We start from the raw sequence: 21,139 nt of genomic DNA on the forward strand, positions 1-21,139 counted from the left end.
CAAGTTGTTTTTGTTTTGTTGACTAAACTCAACAAGTTGTTTTGTTGACTAAACATAACGTTAATTTGTTGCTTAAACCCGTTGTTGTTTTGTTGTGAGGTGCAGTTCGGCCCGTCTGAAGCCGATAACATTCCTAATCCGTCGCCATGGTTACATACGTAACCAGAGTTACATGGCAGATGTTTTAAAAAGGAGGGACTTTTTTTAAAGAGCGAAAATTGAGATTTTAAATTTAATTTCTCGCGTTATAATCACAGAATCACATGTTTAGAGGAGTTAAACCTTTATTTAAAAACAAACCTCGTACCCATTTTGTATTTATTTATTCCTCCCGAGGTATTTCGTTCTACGACAGCCAATCAGCAGCCGGTTTGGGATGTTTGTTGAGACGTTTTCAGTTGGATGTGAAAGGCTGCGTTGGGTTGTTCATTCTAATAAACATAAGAGGACCCACTCTCTTAAACGTTAAACTTTATATATAAACAGCTCATTCTAAAGTTAAAAAAAAAAAAAAAAAAGACTAAAGAAAAACATACTTAATAATATTATATTCCATTTATAACCATTTAACCGCCACCAACCGTGGGAGCCCTGAGGGGGGGAGGGGGGGGGGGGGGGGGGGGATGCAGGTCTTCTTCCTGTTTTTCCTGTTTAGAAAAATAAACAAAAACGCAGGTACAGTCGTTATGTTTTTTTATTTATTTATTTATTTTTATTAATAGATTTGACCAAAACTCAAAGTCTTTACCTGTTCAGTTCCTGACCATCTTTCTTTCACTTCTCTCGATGACGATGGTCTTGCCGTCTTGGACGGGCGAGGTGCTCTGGTAGTCGTCGCCCAGCAGACCAAGGAGCGGGTACCGGTTCTTGTAGCTACGCACACACACACACACACACACACACACACACACACAGATGTGTTCAGTTGTGGTTAAGTGAATGAGTCGGTGGTTTAAAAGTCCGCGGTGTCCGTAAAGTGGTCTGGTACCTGTTGGTGATGATGGTTTTGGTGACTTGGTTACTGGAGCTGCTGTTCGCCGCCTGCATCAGCCTCTTGATCTCCTGAGGGCCACAAGAGGTCAGAGGTCAGTATGTGCGTCCGCTGAGTATCAACAAAAAATTCCGTTGTCTTGTTTATTTACTCCCTTTTTTTTTTATTTTATTTTATTTATTTTTTTAAATCAGATCGTTACAGATTTGAATCGTAATTATAATTTTTTGACGTCATTTGAGAATCACAATCAAGACTGTTTTAGTTTAATTTGTAAGTGAACTTCAACCTAAAGTACGGTGTGTGTGTGTGTGTGTGTGTGTGTGTGTAACTACATTCCAGAGGTTAAATCAACTGACAGCCGTTAGAAAACAAAAGTGTTTGGAATGCAGCTCGACCTTTTCTTTCAAATAATGGGCTCACAAGCCGAGAGAGAGAGAAGATAGAGAACGAGAGAGAGAGAGAGAGAGAGAGAGAGAGAGAGAGAGAGTAGAAAGTGAGTGCTGACCTCCTGCTGTTGGTTGATGATGGTCTGCCGCTGCTCCAGCATGGTGATCATCTCTGAGATCTTCAGGTGGAGACTTTGGTCCGAGGACGACTTCTCGATGGTGACGGTCTCCGTCTGCATCCTGGTGATCTGGCTCTGGAGGACGAGTCAAAGAGAGCTTCAACACATGCAGCATAGGCTTCTATACAACCAGAGGAGTCGCCCCTGGTGGTCAGGAGCGAGAATGCAGCTTTAACACATGAAGCGTAGACTTCTATACAACCAGAGGAGTCGCCCCCCCTGGTGGTCAGGAGAGAGAATGCCGCTTTAACACATGAAGCGTAGACTTCTATACAACCAGAGGAGTCGCCCCCTGGTGGTCAGTAGAGAGAATGCCGCTTTAACACATGAAGCGTAGACTTCTATACAACCAGAGGAGTCGCCCCCTGGTGGTCAGGAGAGAGAATGCAGCTTTAACACATGAAGCGTAGACTTCTATACAACCAGAGGAGTCGCCCCCTGGTGGTCAGTAGAGAGAATGCCGCTTTAACACATGAAGCATAGACTTCTATACAACCAGAGGAGTCGCCCCCTGGTGGTCAGGAGAGAGAATGCAGCTTTAACACATGAAGCGTAGACTTCTATACAACCAGAGGAGTCGCCCCCTGGTGGTCAGTAGAGAGAATGCCGCTTTAACACATGAAGAGTAGACTTCTATACAACCAGAGGAGTCGCCCCCTGGTGGTCAGTAGAGAGAATGCCGCTTTAACACATGAAGCATAGACTTCTATACAACCAGAGGAGTCGCCCCCTGGTGGTCAGGAGAGAGAATGCCGCTTTAACACATGAAGCATAGACTTCTATACAACCAGAGGAGTCGCCCCCTGGTGGTCAGGAGAGAGAATGCAGCTTTAACACATGAAGCATAGACTTCTATACAACCAGAAGAGTCGCCCCCTGGTGGTCAGGAGAGAGAATGCCGCTTCAACACATGAAGCGTAGACTTCGAAGGTCCGGATGCAGCCGTTTTGATTCTCACCCGCAGCCTCTGCATCTCCAGGTCCTTCTCTTGCTTCATGGCGCTCAGCTGGTCTTTGTACTGACGGGACAGCTCCTCGGTCTTCAGGTGCAGCGTGGTGCTGCTGCCCTGGCCGGCCAGCTGCAGGACAGACGGACAAGGAGGGAGGGAAGGAAGGAAGGAAGGAAGGAAGGAAGGAAGGAAGGAAGGAAGGAAGGAAGGAAGGAAGGAAGGAAGGAAGGAAGGAAGGAAGGAAGGAAGGAAGGAAGGAAGGAAAGGAAGTCATCGTCAATTCTGCAGAGTTAACATGAAATGGTCTCTTTTTTTATAGTCTAATTTCATATAAATAGCATCATTATTTATAATAATAACACTTATGCAACCACATTTACATCAATGAGAGGAGACTAAAGTATTTCTAAAAACTCTCCAGCATGACGTCACATGACTCTAGAGCCCATTTAGCCATCGGCCTCGTTTTGATGCCAAACAGGAGACGTCATCTCCATTCAAAGAAACGTAAACTCGTCTCCTAAACTCTACTTTTAATGTTGTTTTAATTGTTTTAATTGTGTTGCAGCGGGCGGCTTCCTGTCCGTCACAGGTGTGGACCGCTCACCTTCTGACGGAGCATCTCGTTCTCCTTCTCCAGCGCCCTCATCCGGCCCTCCACCTCTTTGAGCTTGAAGTCGCGGCTGGAGCCGTTGCTCTGGGCGCCCATGAGCTGGCTCTCCAGGGAATGCTGGGCGGTGCTGCTTTCCTTCAGAGACACCTGCAGACACACACACACACACACACACACACGGGAAGTCAGAAACAGACACACACACACAATGCAGTGTAATACAACAGCTCAGATCTTTTATCTTTTTTGTAATTTAATTATTTTGTAAAGCATTTTGAGATACATCTCTTTTATTTTTGAAAAGTGCTCTATATATTATTATTATTATTATTATTATTATTATAGGTACAAGCAATAATATATTAAGAAGAAGAAGAATACATAATACAAACATGTTGTATATTATTATCAATAATAACATACCCCATTTAAAATCAGTGAGGAAAGAGTAAATAGTCAATTTCTTTGTTTTTAATAAAAGAAAAATCACTCTGATTCTGAATAAAAATACATAGAATATATTTAAGTATCTCAGTATTACTTATGATAATTAATAATAAATACTTGATAATGATCTCTCAAACAGATCCTTTAATATGTGTACTTTATTGTTTAATAAAAACACACTTCAATAAGACTCTTCAGTCTTGTGTCTGTTTTCAGTCTCTCATCTATTGTTCTCCAGGAGAACAATAGATGAGAGAACAATCAAATGCATCGTCACCACCGCCTCTGTGCGCCGTACCTGCAGCTGCCTGTTGTTCTCCCGGACGGCCACCAGGAGGCAGTCGTACTGCTGCGCCTGGTCCGCCTTGAAGCTCAGGTCTCTCTCCAGAGACTCCTTCTCCGCCTCGAGACGCTGTGACACACAGACGGACGGTCACGTGACGCTCTTTCTATTCTACTTTCTATTCGGGTCCATTTCACTTTTATATATCAGGCACTTTCCCTCTTCTATTTAGTCTTTGTTCTGTTACATTCGGGTTTTTCTATTTACTTTATTTATTTACTTTGCTCTCATAGTGATTCTATTCTATAGACTTATTTTCCACATACGCATTGTTATTTTATTTATATAAAACTTATTTTTAACTAATACATTAATTATTACAGTTCTATCTTATCTTATCTAGATTTTTTGACAATGCATCTTGAATATCTGTGCAGGCATATTATTATTATTATTATTATTATTATTATTATTATTATGTGTGAAATAGCTCAAAATTAGTTTTTTTAAGTTTTCACACAAGTCATGAACATTACATATTATTTCAATAAATCTTACTCATCAAATGTCCACTTGTTCCATTGGCTAATTTATTTAACTTTTTTTTTTTTAAATAATTTTTGGAGAGTGTATTATTATTTCCTCTTGCATCCCTCACACAAGATCACGGTGCGGTTAAAGCCGCGTTTGCAAACGGCAGTTATGCGTTCTTAAATACTTTCCATGAATGTAATGAATACGAATGCTAATTACGCGGTAATCTGCGTGATAAATAAAGAAAATAAAAGAACAAAAGGTCGCTGTAAGAGTGGTTCCACAGTTTCTGATGCGCACGCTGAAAAGAGACTCTTCAGACGATAATAAGCCGTTATTATCTTCTGCGACGCATGTAATTTAATTTAAATGCATTAATTTATGATGTTTAGGGACACGCGGTTCTCAACTTCCAGTACAGTAATCAAGTCAAACAGGAAGTAGTTACACAAATATCCGCGGTACCATTTCTTTCCAACAAAGTTTAACATTACGGCCTTTAAAAGATTAAAAAGATTTTTACTGAAATTAGCTGCGGAAAGAAATCTTGAGTTATATTTCACTAATATTAGGAAGCGTTGTGTCTTCATTAGCCTGTAAAGCATAAAAGTATCATTTTTCCACTTAAGATATTCAAGATTAGTAAGTAATGCAAGCAGCAAATAAGTAAATATTTTTGTCCCAATCAAATAAAAAATAAAAGTTTGTTGATTTTCTTATAATCAGTGTTAAGAGATATGTTGACGAGTAATAAGACAAATAAACTTAATAAGATTAATACAATTTTGCAGAGTAGTGCCTTGATACCAACCTTAAATTTAATATCTAATATAAGTACAAACAGAAATAATACTAAACCAAATCCAAACAGATAACAACCTGCACTTGTTTATTCGTATTACTTTAGTTTCTATTTTTAATATGTAAATGTTTTACTTATTTCGTGTCCTTTGTATGTTTTGTAAATCAATTTGTTGCTTTTGTTATTACAAATCTTCGTGTGTCGCTACAAATTACACAAAAATGTCTAAATTCAAAATAATAAAAGTGCATTTTAGTAAACAAAAATTAAAAAGGTACTTCTGATAGCAACGTTGTTCGACAAAATATATAATATTAAACTAACATCTCGCACCCTCTTTAAAAATAAACCAATCAAGATACTTCTACATTTACAATTTAGCCTTTTTAAAACTGAGTACTAAGAATTCTTCTTCCGCCGCTGCTAAATAATGAATATGTCCATCGTATTTCCCGTCGCCACGGAGACAGAGGGAGGAGCCAATGGCCTTTGTTCTTACCCGCAGGTCCTCCGACATGTGGAGCAGCTCCTCTCTCAGGCTGCTGAAGGTGGACAGCAGCAGACGCATGCTCTTATCGGCCGTGAGACGAGTCTGACAACACACACACACACACACACACACACACACACACACACACACACACACACACACACACACACACACACACACACACACACACACACACACACACACACACACACACACAACACACACACACACACACACACACACACACACACACACACACACACACACACACACACACACCACACACACACACACACACACACACACACACACACACACACACAATAAATAATAGTCTTAAAGTCAGTTTCATGGCGATTTCTATTAGTATTTTATTTATCAAAGCTCACTCACCTGCAGCAGGTAGCGGATTTGTTGTTTGGTTAGTTCGGTGGCTCCTTTGGGCAGCGACGCCTCCACCGCCTCTTTCTCCACCTGAACACACACGCACACACACACACACGCACACACACACACACACACATTAGAAAATAAATGAAAAACATAATTTTTGAGAAAAATAAATAAATAAATTGAGAAAAACGTTGCTTTTATTTTGCTTCCACAAATTATAATAAACGTATTATATATAGTGCATAACTACAGTCTGGCTGAACTCCGGTCTGATTCGTTTATCAGATGTGTGTGTGTGCGTGTGTGACGCAGGTTCGTTTCTCACCTTGTAGTCATTGGATGTATCCAGCTGGTGTTTCCTGTCACGGAAAGAGGAAAGACACACAATGAGGACGGCTGCATAAACGATGTGTGTGTGTGTGTGTGTGTGTGTGTGTGTGTGTGTGTGTGTGTGGTGTGTGTGTGTGTGTGTGTGTGTGTGTGGTGCCGAAAAAAAAAACGTGCAGGAAAAAAAAGAAAGTGCAGAAACCCGCAGTTCCCTCAAATGGCCACTGGAGGCCGTCTCAGTGGAGCGACCTCTATGTGAAAATGTCAAACTTTACAGCAGAAATATACATATTTACAGCCTGGTACAGAAAGCTTTTTTTTTTTTTTTTTAAAGGTTTAAGGCCCTCTAATACTGGTCTAAGCAAAGAAAATATTAATGTTTCCATCATCCACTGGAAATGACGAACCCCCCCCCCCCCCCTCCGCGGTCGCCACTCACTGGCCGCGGATCTTGGACACGTGCTCGGAGATGCAGGAGTGGATGTCGCAGTTCTTCCGGTAGACTTCGGCCAGCAGCTCGCCGAAGTAGCGCGTGTCCATCTTGGTCGGCTGCGGGATCTCCCTCAGCTCGGTCCGCCTCACCTCCGTCCTGGAGATCTTCTCGATCGGCGGCGGCGGCTTCTGCTGAATGACGTGGACGATCTCCACCTCCTCCAGCTCCACTGTCTCCTCGTCCTCGTCCTCTTCCTCTTCTTCTTCCTCCTGGAGGAACAGGTCAGAGACAGATATTTAACAAGACGAGTTGTTTTATAATATATATATATATATATATATATATATATATTTTTTTTTAATTGAACTAAAGTCACCAGTGAGACGTATGAACAGGTGATGAAATAAACCCGTTTCTTTAAACGAGAAAAGTTACGAGCAACAACTAACAAATATCCCATACTGCAGGAGAATATTGGGACTGAATATCTCCCCAAATGTGGTTATAAATGTCATTTGACTGCGTTAAATGGGGGCGCCGTGTCAATTAAATTAGGGTTCAGGTGCGATTCTGCAATTACCTGAAAAGGAGTTGAAAGATGCCGTGAAATCCTCCATTTATAGAGTGTTAAAAAAATGATATTCTACCCTCAATTACAGTTTAAAATGACGAAATCACGTAAACGACCGATAAAAGTTCAATTCATTTTTTGTCTGTATAAAGACGATAAAGCAGTCCATGAATATGAAATATGACGCACCAGTATAAACAGAGCTTATGCTCGGGCTCATACCGACACATACTTTCACACATGATCTCTGACACACCCACCCACCCCCCCTCCTGCTTCCATCTACATGTGGCAACAGAGTCGAGTCGAAACCGTTGTTGCGTAACCTTGTGACCGAACGTGCTTTTTTTTCGAGATCATTAACGACCGCGTTTTCTTCCGTCTTTTTTAGGTTTTTTTTGGTTGTTAAAAAGCGCTTTAATGATAAAGTGTGTGATTCAGTGCGATGCTTCTTCTCCTTTGGGAGGGCGTGGAGGGCGTGGAGGGCGAGTCGGTCGGCTTTTTGTTCCTCCACAGGCCGCCGTTTGTTACGGCTCTCAAGTCTTAAGGAAACAAGCTGAGGCCCAGGGTGCAGCTGTTATTCTTGCAACTGCTTCGGTGGCTGCAGGTGTGCGTGGGTTCCTCGCCCCCACCTGTCCTTCCTAATGCAACACATCGTCATATACATGTATACTGTATATAAATAGATTTGTTTTTTAACAAGCGTAAGAGGTGAAGAACCTCACAGCTGACCTCCATGACCTCCCAGATAGAAGGTGGCCGTCTGACCTCAATTGCGCCTCGTGTCTACGAGAAAGTATAAAAAGTATGAAAGAGGGCGGGGCTTACATGTAGGGGGCGGGGCCGAGTGGGACGACGCCTCCCGCGGGAGCCTACGCCTCAGTTCGTTTTGGCCGTGCAACGCAATTCTGTAGAAGTCGAGCTACTTTGAACATGAACACACACACACGCATATGCACACACACACCTTCACACGCATATGCACACACACACACACACACATATGCACACACACACACACTTTACCTCCATGCCAAACGTTCGCCTCTTGAGGCGACAACCGTGACGAGGACATTCTTGTGTGGGCCCACCCACCAACCGACGAAATTGAGCTACGCAGATAATAAAAAAAGGCTCACTAATGACTATGATTGTGGAATTTCTTCTGTTAAATATGCACGTTGGACAAAATGCAGGTACGAGCAGGTGCGTCCGTGTCTCAGCAGGTAATCGAGAGAGTGAATCAAAAAAAGACGTCAGCGAAAACAGTACGAGCTGCACAAATAATGGACTCCTGCAGGCTCGGTGCTGAATTCTGAGCATCAACAAATGGTGTTTTGAGAAACTGGACATGTTCAAAAATGGATGCAAGAGGAGATTCATAAAGAGATTATTATTAGTAATTTCTTTCACGTGTCTGCATTTGATTTTGATTTATTTTTTTTTTTTAAATCTCGGTTCCAGCAAAACCAACGCTGTGAACATTTCTCCGAAGCGGTCGGGCCGGATTCCTCACGAGCCCGGCGGAGGATTTAAAGAGCCGGGAGTTCCCCCAGCAGGTAAAGTCGACGCCATGGCAACCCCCCCCGATTTAGAGAATTCAGGAGGAAAAAGAAAACACTCAAAGAGCTCTGAAGCTCTCCAGTCTCTGTTGTTTCAAAGTGTGGCCCTTCCTGTAAAACACCACCCACCCACAGAAATAATGTCACCAGGAAACTCTGCAAAAGGGCCGTGGAGCTTCAGGAATGTTTACTTTTTTTATTTTTTTTAAAGAAAATAAGGAAATTAGCCGAAAGGGAAGAACATCACTGGCCGAGTTGCTTGGCCTCATAATCCTGTTGTGTGGTTCAAATATGTAAAAAACTGTTGTTTTATTGGACTTTGTGCCTCGAAGGAAAAAAGATCAACAGTCACCGAGTCAACGGGGGTCAAACGGGGTCACGTTTGGACCCAAATGGAGCTAGAAAAGTGACACGATTCAATCATCTCGTATGACTTTAGGGTCTTTTTCCTCTAAAAAAAGGGTCCGGCGTTTTCAATTGTTCCCAATGAGGAGACAACCTATGCGTGGTGATGGTTAGCAAGCGGAGGAGAGGCTCGTTGTGGTCGTGGCCGTCCGGTCCTGAACCGTTTACGTCGCGCCGGACCCGATCACAACAGAGACAGAAAAGCCCGACGCCGAATGTTGACGGTTTCGTTTTAGCCGATCAATAGCTTTAAAAAAAAAAAAAAGCAGTCAAAAAAATATCCGGTACGGTAGTTTTGTGAGATTAATTAACTGCGGACAGACAGAGAGACGCACATGACCGATCGCATGATCTCCCCCTCAGGGTTATTATTACCTGGTGGAGATAATAGAAAGTGTCAATGCAATTCTTCATTTAAAAAGTGCAAAAAAACAAACTATTAGCCACGACTAAATGTATGTACTTCATATCAAATCACACACCTGAGGAGTCACTCTCTTAATAAAGCAGACCCCCCCGTTTGAATAAGGGCGTGGCGCATAACTCTGCTTCTCACAGTCTTATCTTCTCTGAACTGTATTTGAAGCAGGAATGTGAGTCATCAATAACGTAAATGTATAACTTTCTATTTTTCTTCTTCTTTTCATATGACCATAAAGAAAATCCTCTTAATAACTCTATTATCCTCCACGTCCCTGTGGGAATAACACCAACCGGTCCCCCAACACTCGGTTATCCAGCGGGAATGTGTGAGAGTATCTAGTGTCAAAGTCCTCCAGGTTACACTTACAACACTTTCCCGGCAAAAGTAGTGTGTGAATGTGAGTGTGTGTGTGTGTGTGTGTGTGTGTGGCTAATGGGAAAAATGGCTATAAATTATCTTTTAGAGAGATAAAATGCCTCCGATGGCGTTACTTATTCTGTATCTCTTTCAAACTCGTGGCCGACTTATTCTGAAAACAATGTGTGAGCGTCGCTCAGAGTGATGATGACGAGAGATGTTGCCGAAGTTCCGAAAACCCGTTGATATTCCTACGGGAAATAAAAAGCACCGTAACCCGTCGACATCCCTTCTAAACTCCAGGACGTACGACGACTGCAAACGCCCAACATAAGCTTCATTTTAACCCAAACTAAAGTTATTTTCCTCCAACTAACTCCGCCTGAATCCAACTAAAGTCGTTACCTGTAAATACGGACGTTTATTTTGACCCGCGGTGCAACTTTTCGTGAGATTTCATCCGAAGCGTTTCGTTCCAGAAGTCCTTCCGGGTGTCACGTTTCCACGTGCTGCAGATAAATACCGTGGAATGAATGCTGATTGTTGGGTTTTTAGTTCAGTGTGTGAGAGAGATTTATTGTCTCCGGAGCAAAGTGAACGACGCCCTGCAAACTTTTTTCGAGGCCAAAGACCAGGGTTGCAAAATTCCGGGAATATTCAAAAGTTGGAAACTTTCCACGGAAATTAACGGGAATAAACTGGAAATGTTGGGGTAATTTAACTGTATTTAACTCGTCATAAGCAGACATGCATGCAAACATTTATAATACAACTTTTAAAAATGACATTTTGTGAGTAGAACTTTATTCTTTCATCGAACAACAAAAACATGAACGTTGAATAAAAAAAAAAGGTGTATTCCCTATGATCACCACCCATTTCCCTGAATCCTTTCAGGTCTAAATGTTTTCTTCCTGGACCTCATCAACGTCCTCCTCACTGCTGTAGAAAGTTAGTCTACTGTATACAAATAAACTTGGTATTAAAATGAACATGGCTTCAGTTTACCAAGTAATCAATATGCTAATGACAAACAGTGTTGGGAAAGTTCACTTTCTACATGAACTAGTTCAGTTCATAGTTCATAATTCAACATTTTAAACTAAGTTCACAGCTCAAAAAAATTAACTAGTTCAGTTATTTTGTTCAATATGTTGGGAGCTATAATTGAAATCTGTATCTGTCCGCAATACCGCTCTTGGCCTCTTTTTTTTTTTTGAAAAATTCCCGAGACAAAATTCCCGTGGAAACTTTTCCGCCCCTTTGCAACCCTACTTTAGAGAAAACGTGGTCACACGGCGGCGTTAAGGACTCGACATGCAGCTGACCTGCAGACGCCACATTCCAGAGACCCACTGCAGACCTGAGCTCATCCTGCGGTGTCGAATGTATGGGAGGCAGTGTGTGTGTGTGTGTGTGTGTGTGTGTGTGTGTGTGTGTGTGTGCGGTCATTTTACCACACGGGCTGTTTGTTGCTGCTGAATCTCAACTTGTTCTTCTGCAACCAGGCGTATTCTTTCTTTTTGTAAATACACAAAAGACACATTTCCCAGAATGCAACATCAATCTCAGTGCAAAGTCTGTTCTAGGGGAGAGGAATCTACCAACTTGTTAAATGTACTAAACTGTCAGCCGGTCAGACAGTCCAAACAAATATTTGTAAAACACTCAAATATTACATTTGTTTTCAGCATGATGTCACGAAATAGTAACTCTTCTATTTTCGTGCGTTTTTCCCGTGGACGCAGTTATCGAGACATCACTGATACGTTTGTGGACTGATGTTTTGAAGCCCCGAGTTCGGCGTTTTGGGCCGTCGCCATCTTGATTTTTTGCAACCAGTAAACAGGAAGTGACCATATTTCGATTGAGGAGGAGTGACGTGGAGACGTTGTATACGTCTCTGGTGAGCTGTCAATCACCTCGTAGCCCCGCCCTAAAGCATACCCTGCTTTATGGTCTGTTTGACTCTAAAATGGACCAAAATTTACAATATGAACATCACGCTGTATTGAAGAAGACTTGAAACTACGGTGTTTCTCCTCTTCTTCTCCTGCAGTTTCCCCGCCTGAGGTCATCTAATTATGGTCAACAGTCAGAAACGACATCAAACACCTGGAGAGGCGCGTCTGTAACAGGCGGCATTAAGCCTTTGCAAGTTTTACGTAACACTCAACACGTGTTCAAACTCGTAGCAGAAAGGCGTATTTCTCTTCCTTCAAGCCTTCTTTTAATGATGCAGAAATGTTACCGGAGGAGAAAAAAAAAATCTTTATTTTTCAATAACATCAATGTATGATGATAGTAATGCTTTACTACCTTGTCCCCTCACTACTGGGGTCCCTCAAGGCTCCGTCCTGGGTCCCCTCCTCTTCTCTCTGTACACTAACTCTCTCGGCTGTCATTCGCTCGCATGGCTTCTCCTACCATCGCTACGCTGATGACACCTGACTGATCCTCTCGTTTCCCCAATCTGAAACACAGGTAGCAGCACGAATCTCTGCCTGTCTGACTGACATCTCTCAGTGGATGTCCGCTCACCACCTGAAAATTAACCCGGACAAGACTGAACTTCTCCTCCTTCCAGGAAAAGGCTCTCCCACCCACGACCTGACTATCACCTTCAACAACTCAGTGTTGGCCCCGACTCCGACTGCCAGGAACCTCGGTGTGACACTCGACAATCAACTGACTGCCGACATTACCGCAACAACACGCTCCTGTAGGTACATGCTGTACAACATCAGGAGAATACGACCTCTTCTCACTCAGAAGGCGGCACAGGTCCTGGTCCAGGCTCTGGTCCAGGTCCTGGTCCAGGCTCTGGTCATCTCACGGCTAGACTATTGCTACTCCCTCCTGGCAGGTCTACCTGCTGAGGCCATTCGACCTCTACAGCTCATCCAAAATGCAGCTGCTCGACTGGTCTTTAACCTCCTAAATTTACTATTCCGCGACCTTCACTGGTTACCGGTGGCCGCCAGCACCCGCTTCAAAACATTGGTACTTGCGTACCGTGCTGCGAACAGATCGGGTCCAGTCTACATCCAGGACATGGTCTAACCGTACACCCCAGTCCATTCACTCCGCACGGCTTCTACCAATCAACTTGTAGCTCCGTCACTTCGAGCTAATCACTCGACAAAATCCAAATGTTTGCCGTGCTGGCTCCTCATTGGTGGAACGAGCTCCCCACTGACATCAGGACAGCAGAAAGTCTCTACACCGTCCAACGGAAACTAAAAACACGTCTTTTCCGACACTACCTTGAATAAAAACCGATTAGCACTTCAGTGGCACTTGAATGGCACTTACTTATGGTATTACTTCTATTACTTATGGTATTTTGGCAGTTTGGCTTCTTGAAGAAACGTTACTTTCTTGATTCTTGTTGTTCTGAGTTTCAACTGTTGAATGTCGCTTTGGATAAAAGCTTCAGCTAAATGACATGTAATGTAATGTTATGTTTCAGTGAGACCGAAACCGTAGCCTTTTGTTTTGAAACCACAACCAGTCAAAGTGCATCATCATCACTTTATCCTTGGTTACGGCCAAAAGGGATCCGGGAATTCAGGGTGACCGTTAACCACCACATTGTAATCAGGTTACCTTTGAGTTACCTTTGAGTTACCTGCCCAACATCTTGGCTTCTGTGTTCGAGAAAACCAAACTATTACTATTATGATATTGAAGTCGGACTGATAGTGACGTCTCAACAACAACCACAACCAGAACGGCCAATCAGCCAGTCAGAGGCAATAACATACATTTTACTCAGGAAGCCACGTGTGCAGCTACAAAGGCTGTGATTAAAATATATATATATATATATATATATATATATATATATATATATATATATATATATATATATATATATATATCATTTTAAAGATACGGATGAATTCTGAATACTTCACGTACCTTCAAGTGGCGATGAGAGGAACTCCGTTTGTCTCACTCCCACAATCCTCCTGTGTAATCTGGGGTTTTAAAACAAACTAAAAACAGATTCCATCTTCACGGTAGTCAACTGGTTTGGTGTCAGTCCCACTTAAAAACCAGCTCCCATATTTCAGCACTTTGCGTTTTGACCTTTTGACCTAGTGGAGATGAACCGTTTACACAATGAGACGTCTGGAGGGAAACAAAGAGAACGTGAGCCATCCGGATGATGAAGGAGTAACTCGCAAAAGCAGAGTTGATGGCGCTGGTTTAAATATATGTGTGTGTGTGTGTGTGTGTGTGTGTGTGCATGTCAGGCGTCTAATTAAAACTGAACGGATGTCGAGAGATGAAACTATTTAAACCATAAATCATAAAGTGCATTGACAGAACATAAATGAATCCGTCTATTAGTCTGTAATTGCTTTCAGGGCGCTTCAGATCTGAAACGGAGACCTTTATTCAGCTTTTTATTAAAAAGGAGATAATTATATTTACAGCATGTCTTTATTTTTTTAACGTGAATGTCTTCTATTTTTTTTGTCACTTTTGAGGTATTTTATTTCCATTAGAACTTGTATTGTTTATTTCATATCAGTCAATAAATGTTTTATTATTATTTTTATTATAATATTATTTAATAAGAAGAATAAAATTATTATCGGGTCGCAGCTTCTGTATTATGAATATGCTTTTCTTATATTATTGTAAAATTAATATCTGTGGATTTTGAAAGAATAAAACATTTGAATCATTCCAATTTTCACTATTTTTGGACATTTTCATGATTAAACGTGTTTTTTTTTTTCAGTCAATATTTACTTGCCCCAATACAAAAAGCCTTTATTATTATTCTATTATCAAAAACATGTTTCGTTGGGTGAGTTTAGGCTCCTTTAACTAAACTCTCAATTTACCAAATTCCACCATCATCTCTGAAGAAAACCATCACAAATATAAAATATAAGTGTGTGTCTGTAGCTCACTATGGAAGCAGTGGGATTTTAATGAATAAAAAGTAATAACTCAAAGTGATTAAACTAAAGATGTTCACCCATGTGACCTCCAGGTGATTGACAACATAAGCTCCGATCTGTTCAGGCCTGCAGAGCCACGTCGACCAATCGGTGGAGAGGTACGACAGGCGATGACGTCATGACGCAAAACTTCTTTACAACGTTGTTGTTTTCTAAAACCTTGAACTTGAGGAGAATCGGGCCAATCACAGCCGGCCTCTGGCTCGGTGGGTGAACTACACCTCCTGCTCCAGACGCTGATCCTCACTGTCAATCACGTCGTGGAGACGTTCGGAAAAAAACACCACAAAAAAAAAAAACACTTAAAAAGCTTGCGATTCTGGATTCGCAGCTTTTCAAATGTACTTAAGACACCAGAGATTATATGACACTGTGTGTGCGCGTGTGTGTGTGTGTGTGTGTGTGTGTGTGTGTGTGTGTGTGTGTGTCCTCCACATAGTCACCACAGCAGGGTGTGCTACATAACATGAATTCTTTCTGATGAATGTTTTCTCGGGAAAGTTTATTTGACGTTTTGTAATTTACGAGTCACATTCCGACCCTTTTTTAAAAATGATTTCCTCGTGTGTCACGTGGGACCTCTGACAAGTGTGCGTGTGTGTGTGTGTGCGCGTCTGAAAAATCAGTGTTTTCCTCTCAGTCTAAGTGGGTGTCTGTCATCAAACATCAGAACCCAACTGACACATCTCGTCAACCTTTGCCACACACACACAAAAACGCACACAGTTTTTTTTTTTAAATCACAAAAGCGTGAAGTGTGACGAGAAACTTCAAATAACTCTCCTCTCCACATCGCTTCAGCTGAGCAGCCAATCAGAGTGATTTCTCTCACCGAACAGGCTCCGCCTCCAATTAAACGTTCAGAATCTGCTTAAATCTTTACATGCAGATCGGCATATATATATATATATATATATATTCGTGGACCTTTGTTCTCTCTGGCCTTGCTGAAACATGTTGAATGTCTTTTCTTGTCCGATTGTTTGTAATTGTTTTTGGAAACCGCCTTTTGCTGCGACGAAACAAAAGATGGGGGCAGGAGGCTGAAATTATGAATAATTAATTTGTTAAATCGCGCACGAAAATAATTTAAAAAAAAAAAAAATCGACAAAAAATAGAAAAAAAAAAAGAAGCTAAATCTGGTTCCAGCATCTCAAATGTGACATTTTGCTGAAGGCGACAACCACGCTGCCAAAATGATCTTGGAGATCAAATGAATTACAAAAGTAATAAACAATAGATACACATATAAACATGACTTTTCTCAGGACGAACGGCATCAAAAGGCGCCGCCGTGAACCACAGAGGAGCTCCCTGTTTTGACAACAGCCATAAACATGACGCTGCAGGTTTTCCCGATCAAAAGGAATGCGGCCCACGCAAAGCAAAGGCCTCTGGGAAAAGCGTCTGCCTGGGCACACCCCACCCAGTCCGACGCCCAGTGGCACACGCCCCACCCAGTCCGAAGCCCAGTGGCACACGCCCCACCCAGTCCGAAGCCCAGTGGCACACGCCCCACCCAGTCCGAAGCCCAGTGGCACACGCCCCACCCAGTCCGAAGCCCAGTGGCAAACGCCCCACCCAGTCCGAAGCCCAGTGGCACACGCCCCACCCAGTCCGACGCCCAGTGGCACACGCCCCACCCAGTCCGACGCCCAGTGGCACACGCCCCACCCAGTCCGAAGCCCAGTGGCACACGCCCCACCCAGTCCGAAGCCCAGTGGCACACGCCCCACCCAGTCCGAAGCCCAGTGGCACACGCCCCACCCAGTCCGACGCCCAGTGGCACACGCCCCACCCAGTCCGACGCCCAGTGGCACACGCCCCACCCAGTCCGACGCCCAGTGGCACACGCCCCACCCAGTCCGAAGCCCAGTGGCACACGCCCCACCCAGTCCGACGCCCAGTGGTTTGTTGGGGGTTGCGACAGTTGACGTTTATTATGAACAAAGTGCTGTTGCGAGAGTGTGAATGTGGAGGCAGGGCGTGGCTGGGGGGGGAGAGAGAGAGAGAGAGAGAGAGAGAAAATCGCTGCCGGCTGGCTTAAGAAGACGCTTCTGTGGTTTCACACGACGACTCGTTCCCATGTCAAGGTTTTCGAACCGATGGTGTGTGTGTGTGTGTGTGTTGTGTGTGTGTGTGTGTGTGTGTGTGTGTGTGTGTGTGTTTAGTGTTTTTCTTGGTTTCATTTCAGGCTTGCGTGCTCACAATACACAAATTGTGGAGCGCATACTTGTGCGGTTGCCAGGTTCTTCCGAGGGCTTCACCAGCAAGAGGGCTTTCATGGGAAGGTGGATTTGTTGTTTTTTGGTTGTAGTCTCAGTGTGTGCCAGTGTGTGCGCGTGGGTGTGTGGGTGTGTGTGTGTGTGTGTGTGTGGGTGTGTGTGTGTGTATGTGTGTGTCCTTGCCTCCTCCTCAGCGCTCGGCTCGGGGCTCTTGGACGACTGGCTGAACACCGACGACTTCCCGCTGGCGCTCTGAAAAAAAAACAGACAGAAAAGATGAGACGGATTTAAAATCTGAAAACAAAATAAAAATACCGCGAGGCACAACCAAACTAATTATAATGGGCTCTGTGTTTTGTGAGCTGTGTTTCTTCCGCAGGAAGTTGAAACTTGTCCCGGAGTACGAGCCAAAAAAAAAAAAAAAAAAAAAAAACTGAATCAAAGCCAATAAAAAAATATAGAGCGTCATATCAATTGTTGATAAATCTAATGATTATAATACATTTGATGAATAAAGTCAGATAATAATGAAACACAGGTCGTGTTTTTGTTGTTTAGTACATGTTAGTGCACGTGAGCGTGCCCCACTGGTTAGCCCACGGTCTGCTGATAACGCACCCGCCCTCCGGTTTCTGTCATTAGCGCTGTTAGATCTGTTAGCACCCTTAACGCTGTACCGTCATTAGCTCTGTTAGCACCCTTAACGCTGTAGCGCCATTAGCTCTGTTAGCACCGTTAGCTCCGAGTGGCTAGCTCGGGCGTCGGTCGCCATGTTGAGAGCCGTTGAGAGTCAATCGAAATGCTCCAAATCTTGTGTGTTGCCCCTTTTCGAAGCTGGAGTAAGGAAAGCAATTAAATAACTAATTGTTTCATCAACACTGTTAATTTTTTGTTTCTCTCGTCAAAATGCTGCACGTAGCGACATTAAAAGTTACACTAAAGATGCTCATAAAACGACAATATCAACAGATTTTGTTGGTATCCAAAGGCCATCCTCCAGCCAATCAGAATGAAGCATTCTTGGCATAATTCTCCAAAGTGAGACTAAATTTAGCGGGGTAGTTTTTGGTGTCAACGCAGCTTCCCAGACGACTAGGAACCTGCTGTCTAACACCGAGTAACGCAATCCAAACATGTGTTTGCCTGTTTACGGGCGAGTCAGACCGGGCATCGAAAAACGCGTCTGCGAGCATGAAGCTCCGAGGTCGTGCGAACGCCTCCCACGGGGCGAAGTGCAACGACGCATTTCAGGAAGTGATAAAAGTGATGACTCATCGGAGCAGGTGCAGCACCCGGAGAGACGTTTAGAAGGTGATCGATGAAGAGGAAGGGCGGGGCGAAAGCCGCAGCTCAGTTTGCATTGATTAGTTATTGGCTGTTATCAATGAGAGCGTCTATTGATCAGCCAACTGGGAAGAGCTTCTTCGTTAATTCAGTGGATCTTAACTTCACGAGAGCTCCAGTCTGTCAGGAAGGAAAATTAGGGTAAAAACTTCAAAAAAGAAACACTTTTAAAACCCACATTTTTTTCCTTTTAGCATCTTCAAAAGTTACTGAACGAATGTTTACTGTATAATCGTGTTTAAAATAAGCAACGATGCAATCATTTTAAAATTATATAAATGTTGATTTTTACATTATTGACCATCTATGTAGACGGACACTGACGTTTAACATTCAACTGGGATCAGTAAGAAATTTAAATGTGCACTTTTTTCGCAGCTATTTATTGATCTCCACTCCAGAGAGCACTCTGCAGATGCTTGACAATGTTATTTTAATGTAATAAGAATATATTTTACAGAAAAAAAACTATATTTACATTTATTTGCATGTGTGGTCTTGTATTTCTGGTTCTCTGTGTTGTAAAATGTTATTGTACACATTACAAAATAAATATTGGGTTAATTGTAAAAATTTAAAAAATGCCTCTTGCACCATGTAGTTATTTTGGACTTTTAGAAAAAATTTGGAAGAAATGGCTAAATATTACACCATGCTCAGTTTATTATCTACTCGTTATATAATAACTTTACTAAACTAAAATGCACTCGGGGTTTTATTACATTATGAGTAAGTATTACATTTTAATGGTTACATTTAGGCTTCAAATGACATAATTACACCTTTTTAAAAAAAGGTCTGTTTGTTCCTGTCACACAACTCAAGTGTCATATTTACTCATGTTTTCGTCCCGTTCTTTAAACTTTACCTCTGAATAATCCGTGCTTTTTTTTTTAAACAAATATTTCCCACTGCATTTTTATCTTCTGAAAACTACTTTATTTTGTGTCCATGTCACTGTTGTGGTACGTGATCTCCGGTGAGAGGGGACAGCCGTGTTTCTAAGCCGCGCAGAGAGCGTGTTTCTCCGGGAGGAAGACTCACCTCGTACGCGCTCTGCTGCTGGAACACCAGGTCGGTGGAGTCCTGGCTGCTGACGCTCAGCCGCGGCAGACTCTGCATGTACACCGGGGACACCACCTGCTGCATCATGGGCTGCTGCTGCTGCATGAACACGTACTGCTGCTGCTGCTGCCGCACCGGGATGTACGAGAGCTGCTGCTGCTGCTGCACCGGGAAGTACGAGAGCTGCTGCAGCTGCTGCTGCTGCTGCTGCATGGGGACCAGGTACCGAACCCCCTCGTAGGAGCCGTTCAGCGCGAGGGGCTGCACCGGGGACACCGACCCGCTCGAGATGACGGGCTGCGTGGAGGCCAGGTTCACGGTCCGGTAGCTCGAGGTCACCGTGCTGGCCACGGGCTCCGGGGAGGCTACGTTCACGGTCCGGTAGCTGGAAGTCACCGTGCTGGCCACGGGCTCCGGGGAGGCTACGTTCACGGTCCGGTAGCTGGAAGTCACCGTGCTGGCCACGGGCTCCGGGGAGGCCACGTTCACGGTCCGGTAGGTCGTCCTCGTCGTGCGGTTCGTTTGGACGGACATCTTCCTGGATCACGCAGGGGGGAGACTCGCTCCCGAACACTCGCGGAGAATAGAGAAAAAACTAATTAAAAGTTTCTTTAAATAAATAAATAAATAAAAGAACCGCGCGGGGATTCTTCAGGTGGTTGTTTTTCTCTTCGGCCCCAGTTCAACTTCCTCCTCTGTGGGCAAAGGAGAGGAAAGTCTGGTTGGAGGAGTTCTTCCACGGAGGAGGAAGCGCGGCCGACTTTAGGGAGGTGCTCTGCTCCTCTGGAGGCAAATACTGCGCAGGAGGTGGGCGGAGTCAGAGGAGAGAGGAGCCACCTGCTGACACCTGTGAGCACACTCAGGTGCACCAAACATACATCATCATAATGATAATAACTTTATGTACACAGCACCTTTTAAAAGTGTTAAAAAAAATGAAATACCAACAAACTAAGGTAAAAGTTAAAGAAGAAGAACAACAATAGATAAAACAATCAATACGATAATATATATAATAAGTTATTTAAAAGAGATAAGAATCCTCCTAAAAACATTTTATATATATATATATATATATATATATATATATATATCATTTGTTGTCAGGAGCAGGTGAACAACATGGTTAAACTCCATTAAAAACGTGTAGAAAATACAGTCGGTGAGTGTGAGGGCGCCACCAGGTGGAGACAGACGACCACAACAGGTGTCGCAGCATCGTATATATATATATATATATATATATATATATATATATATATATATATATATATATATAAATGCAAATGCATTTTATATTTTTTGTATTTTATTGTGAAAAATGTGTTCAATGTAAGATGAAAAAACCATGGTGATATTTATAAACACAAACA

General features: G+C 43.0%; 1 protein-coding gene across 1 annotated transcript; it reads right to left on the minus strand.

Annotated features, from left to right (window-relative positions):
- Positions 1 to 214: 214 nt before the first annotated feature.
- On the minus strand, positions 215 to 20,706 carry pof1b (POF1B actin binding protein). The gene is made up of 13 exons (XM_034551101.1): positions 19,746 to 20,706; positions 17,541 to 17,609; positions 6,837 to 7,099; positions 6,396 to 6,429; positions 6,071 to 6,151; positions 5,687 to 5,779; positions 3,867 to 3,980; positions 3,116 to 3,268; positions 2,518 to 2,637; positions 1,500 to 1,634; positions 989 to 1,062; positions 749 to 873; positions 215 to 647 (listed from the first exon to the last, which is right to left on the minus strand). Exons 1-12 carry the CDS (start codon positions 20,298 to 20,300, stop codon positions 753 to 755), a joined length of 1,812 nt encoding a protein of 603 aa, XP_034406992.1. The 5' UTR covers positions 20,301 to 20,706; the 3' UTR covers positions 215 to 647; positions 749 to 752.
- Positions 20,707 to 21,139: the final 433 nt, after the last annotated feature.

The sequence above is a fragment of the Cyclopterus lumpus genome, chromosome 14 (assembly GCF_009769545.1).
Source record: "Cyclopterus lumpus isolate fCycLum1 chromosome 14, fCycLum1.pri, whole genome shotgun sequence".
Classification (NCBI taxonomy): Eukaryota; Metazoa; Chordata; class Actinopteri; order Perciformes; family Cyclopteridae; genus Cyclopterus; species Cyclopterus lumpus.

What these genes read in the sequence shown, in the direction of transcription:
- pof1b (XM_034551101.1), bottom strand. Translation starts at nt 20,300, where the DNA reads ATGTCCGTCCAAACGAACCGCACGACGAGGACGACCTACCGGACCGTG. An exon ending in ACGAGATGCTCCGTCAGAAG is followed by an intron (nt 2,638 to 3,115) that starts GTGAGCGGTCCA and finishes TCTGTCCTGCAG; the next exon opens with CTGGCCGGCCAGGGCAGCAG. An exon ending in TCATCAACCAACAGCAGGAG is followed by an intron (nt 1,063 to 1,499) that starts GTCAGCACTCAC and finishes TGTGGCCCTCAG; the next exon opens with GAGATCAAGAGGCTGATGCA.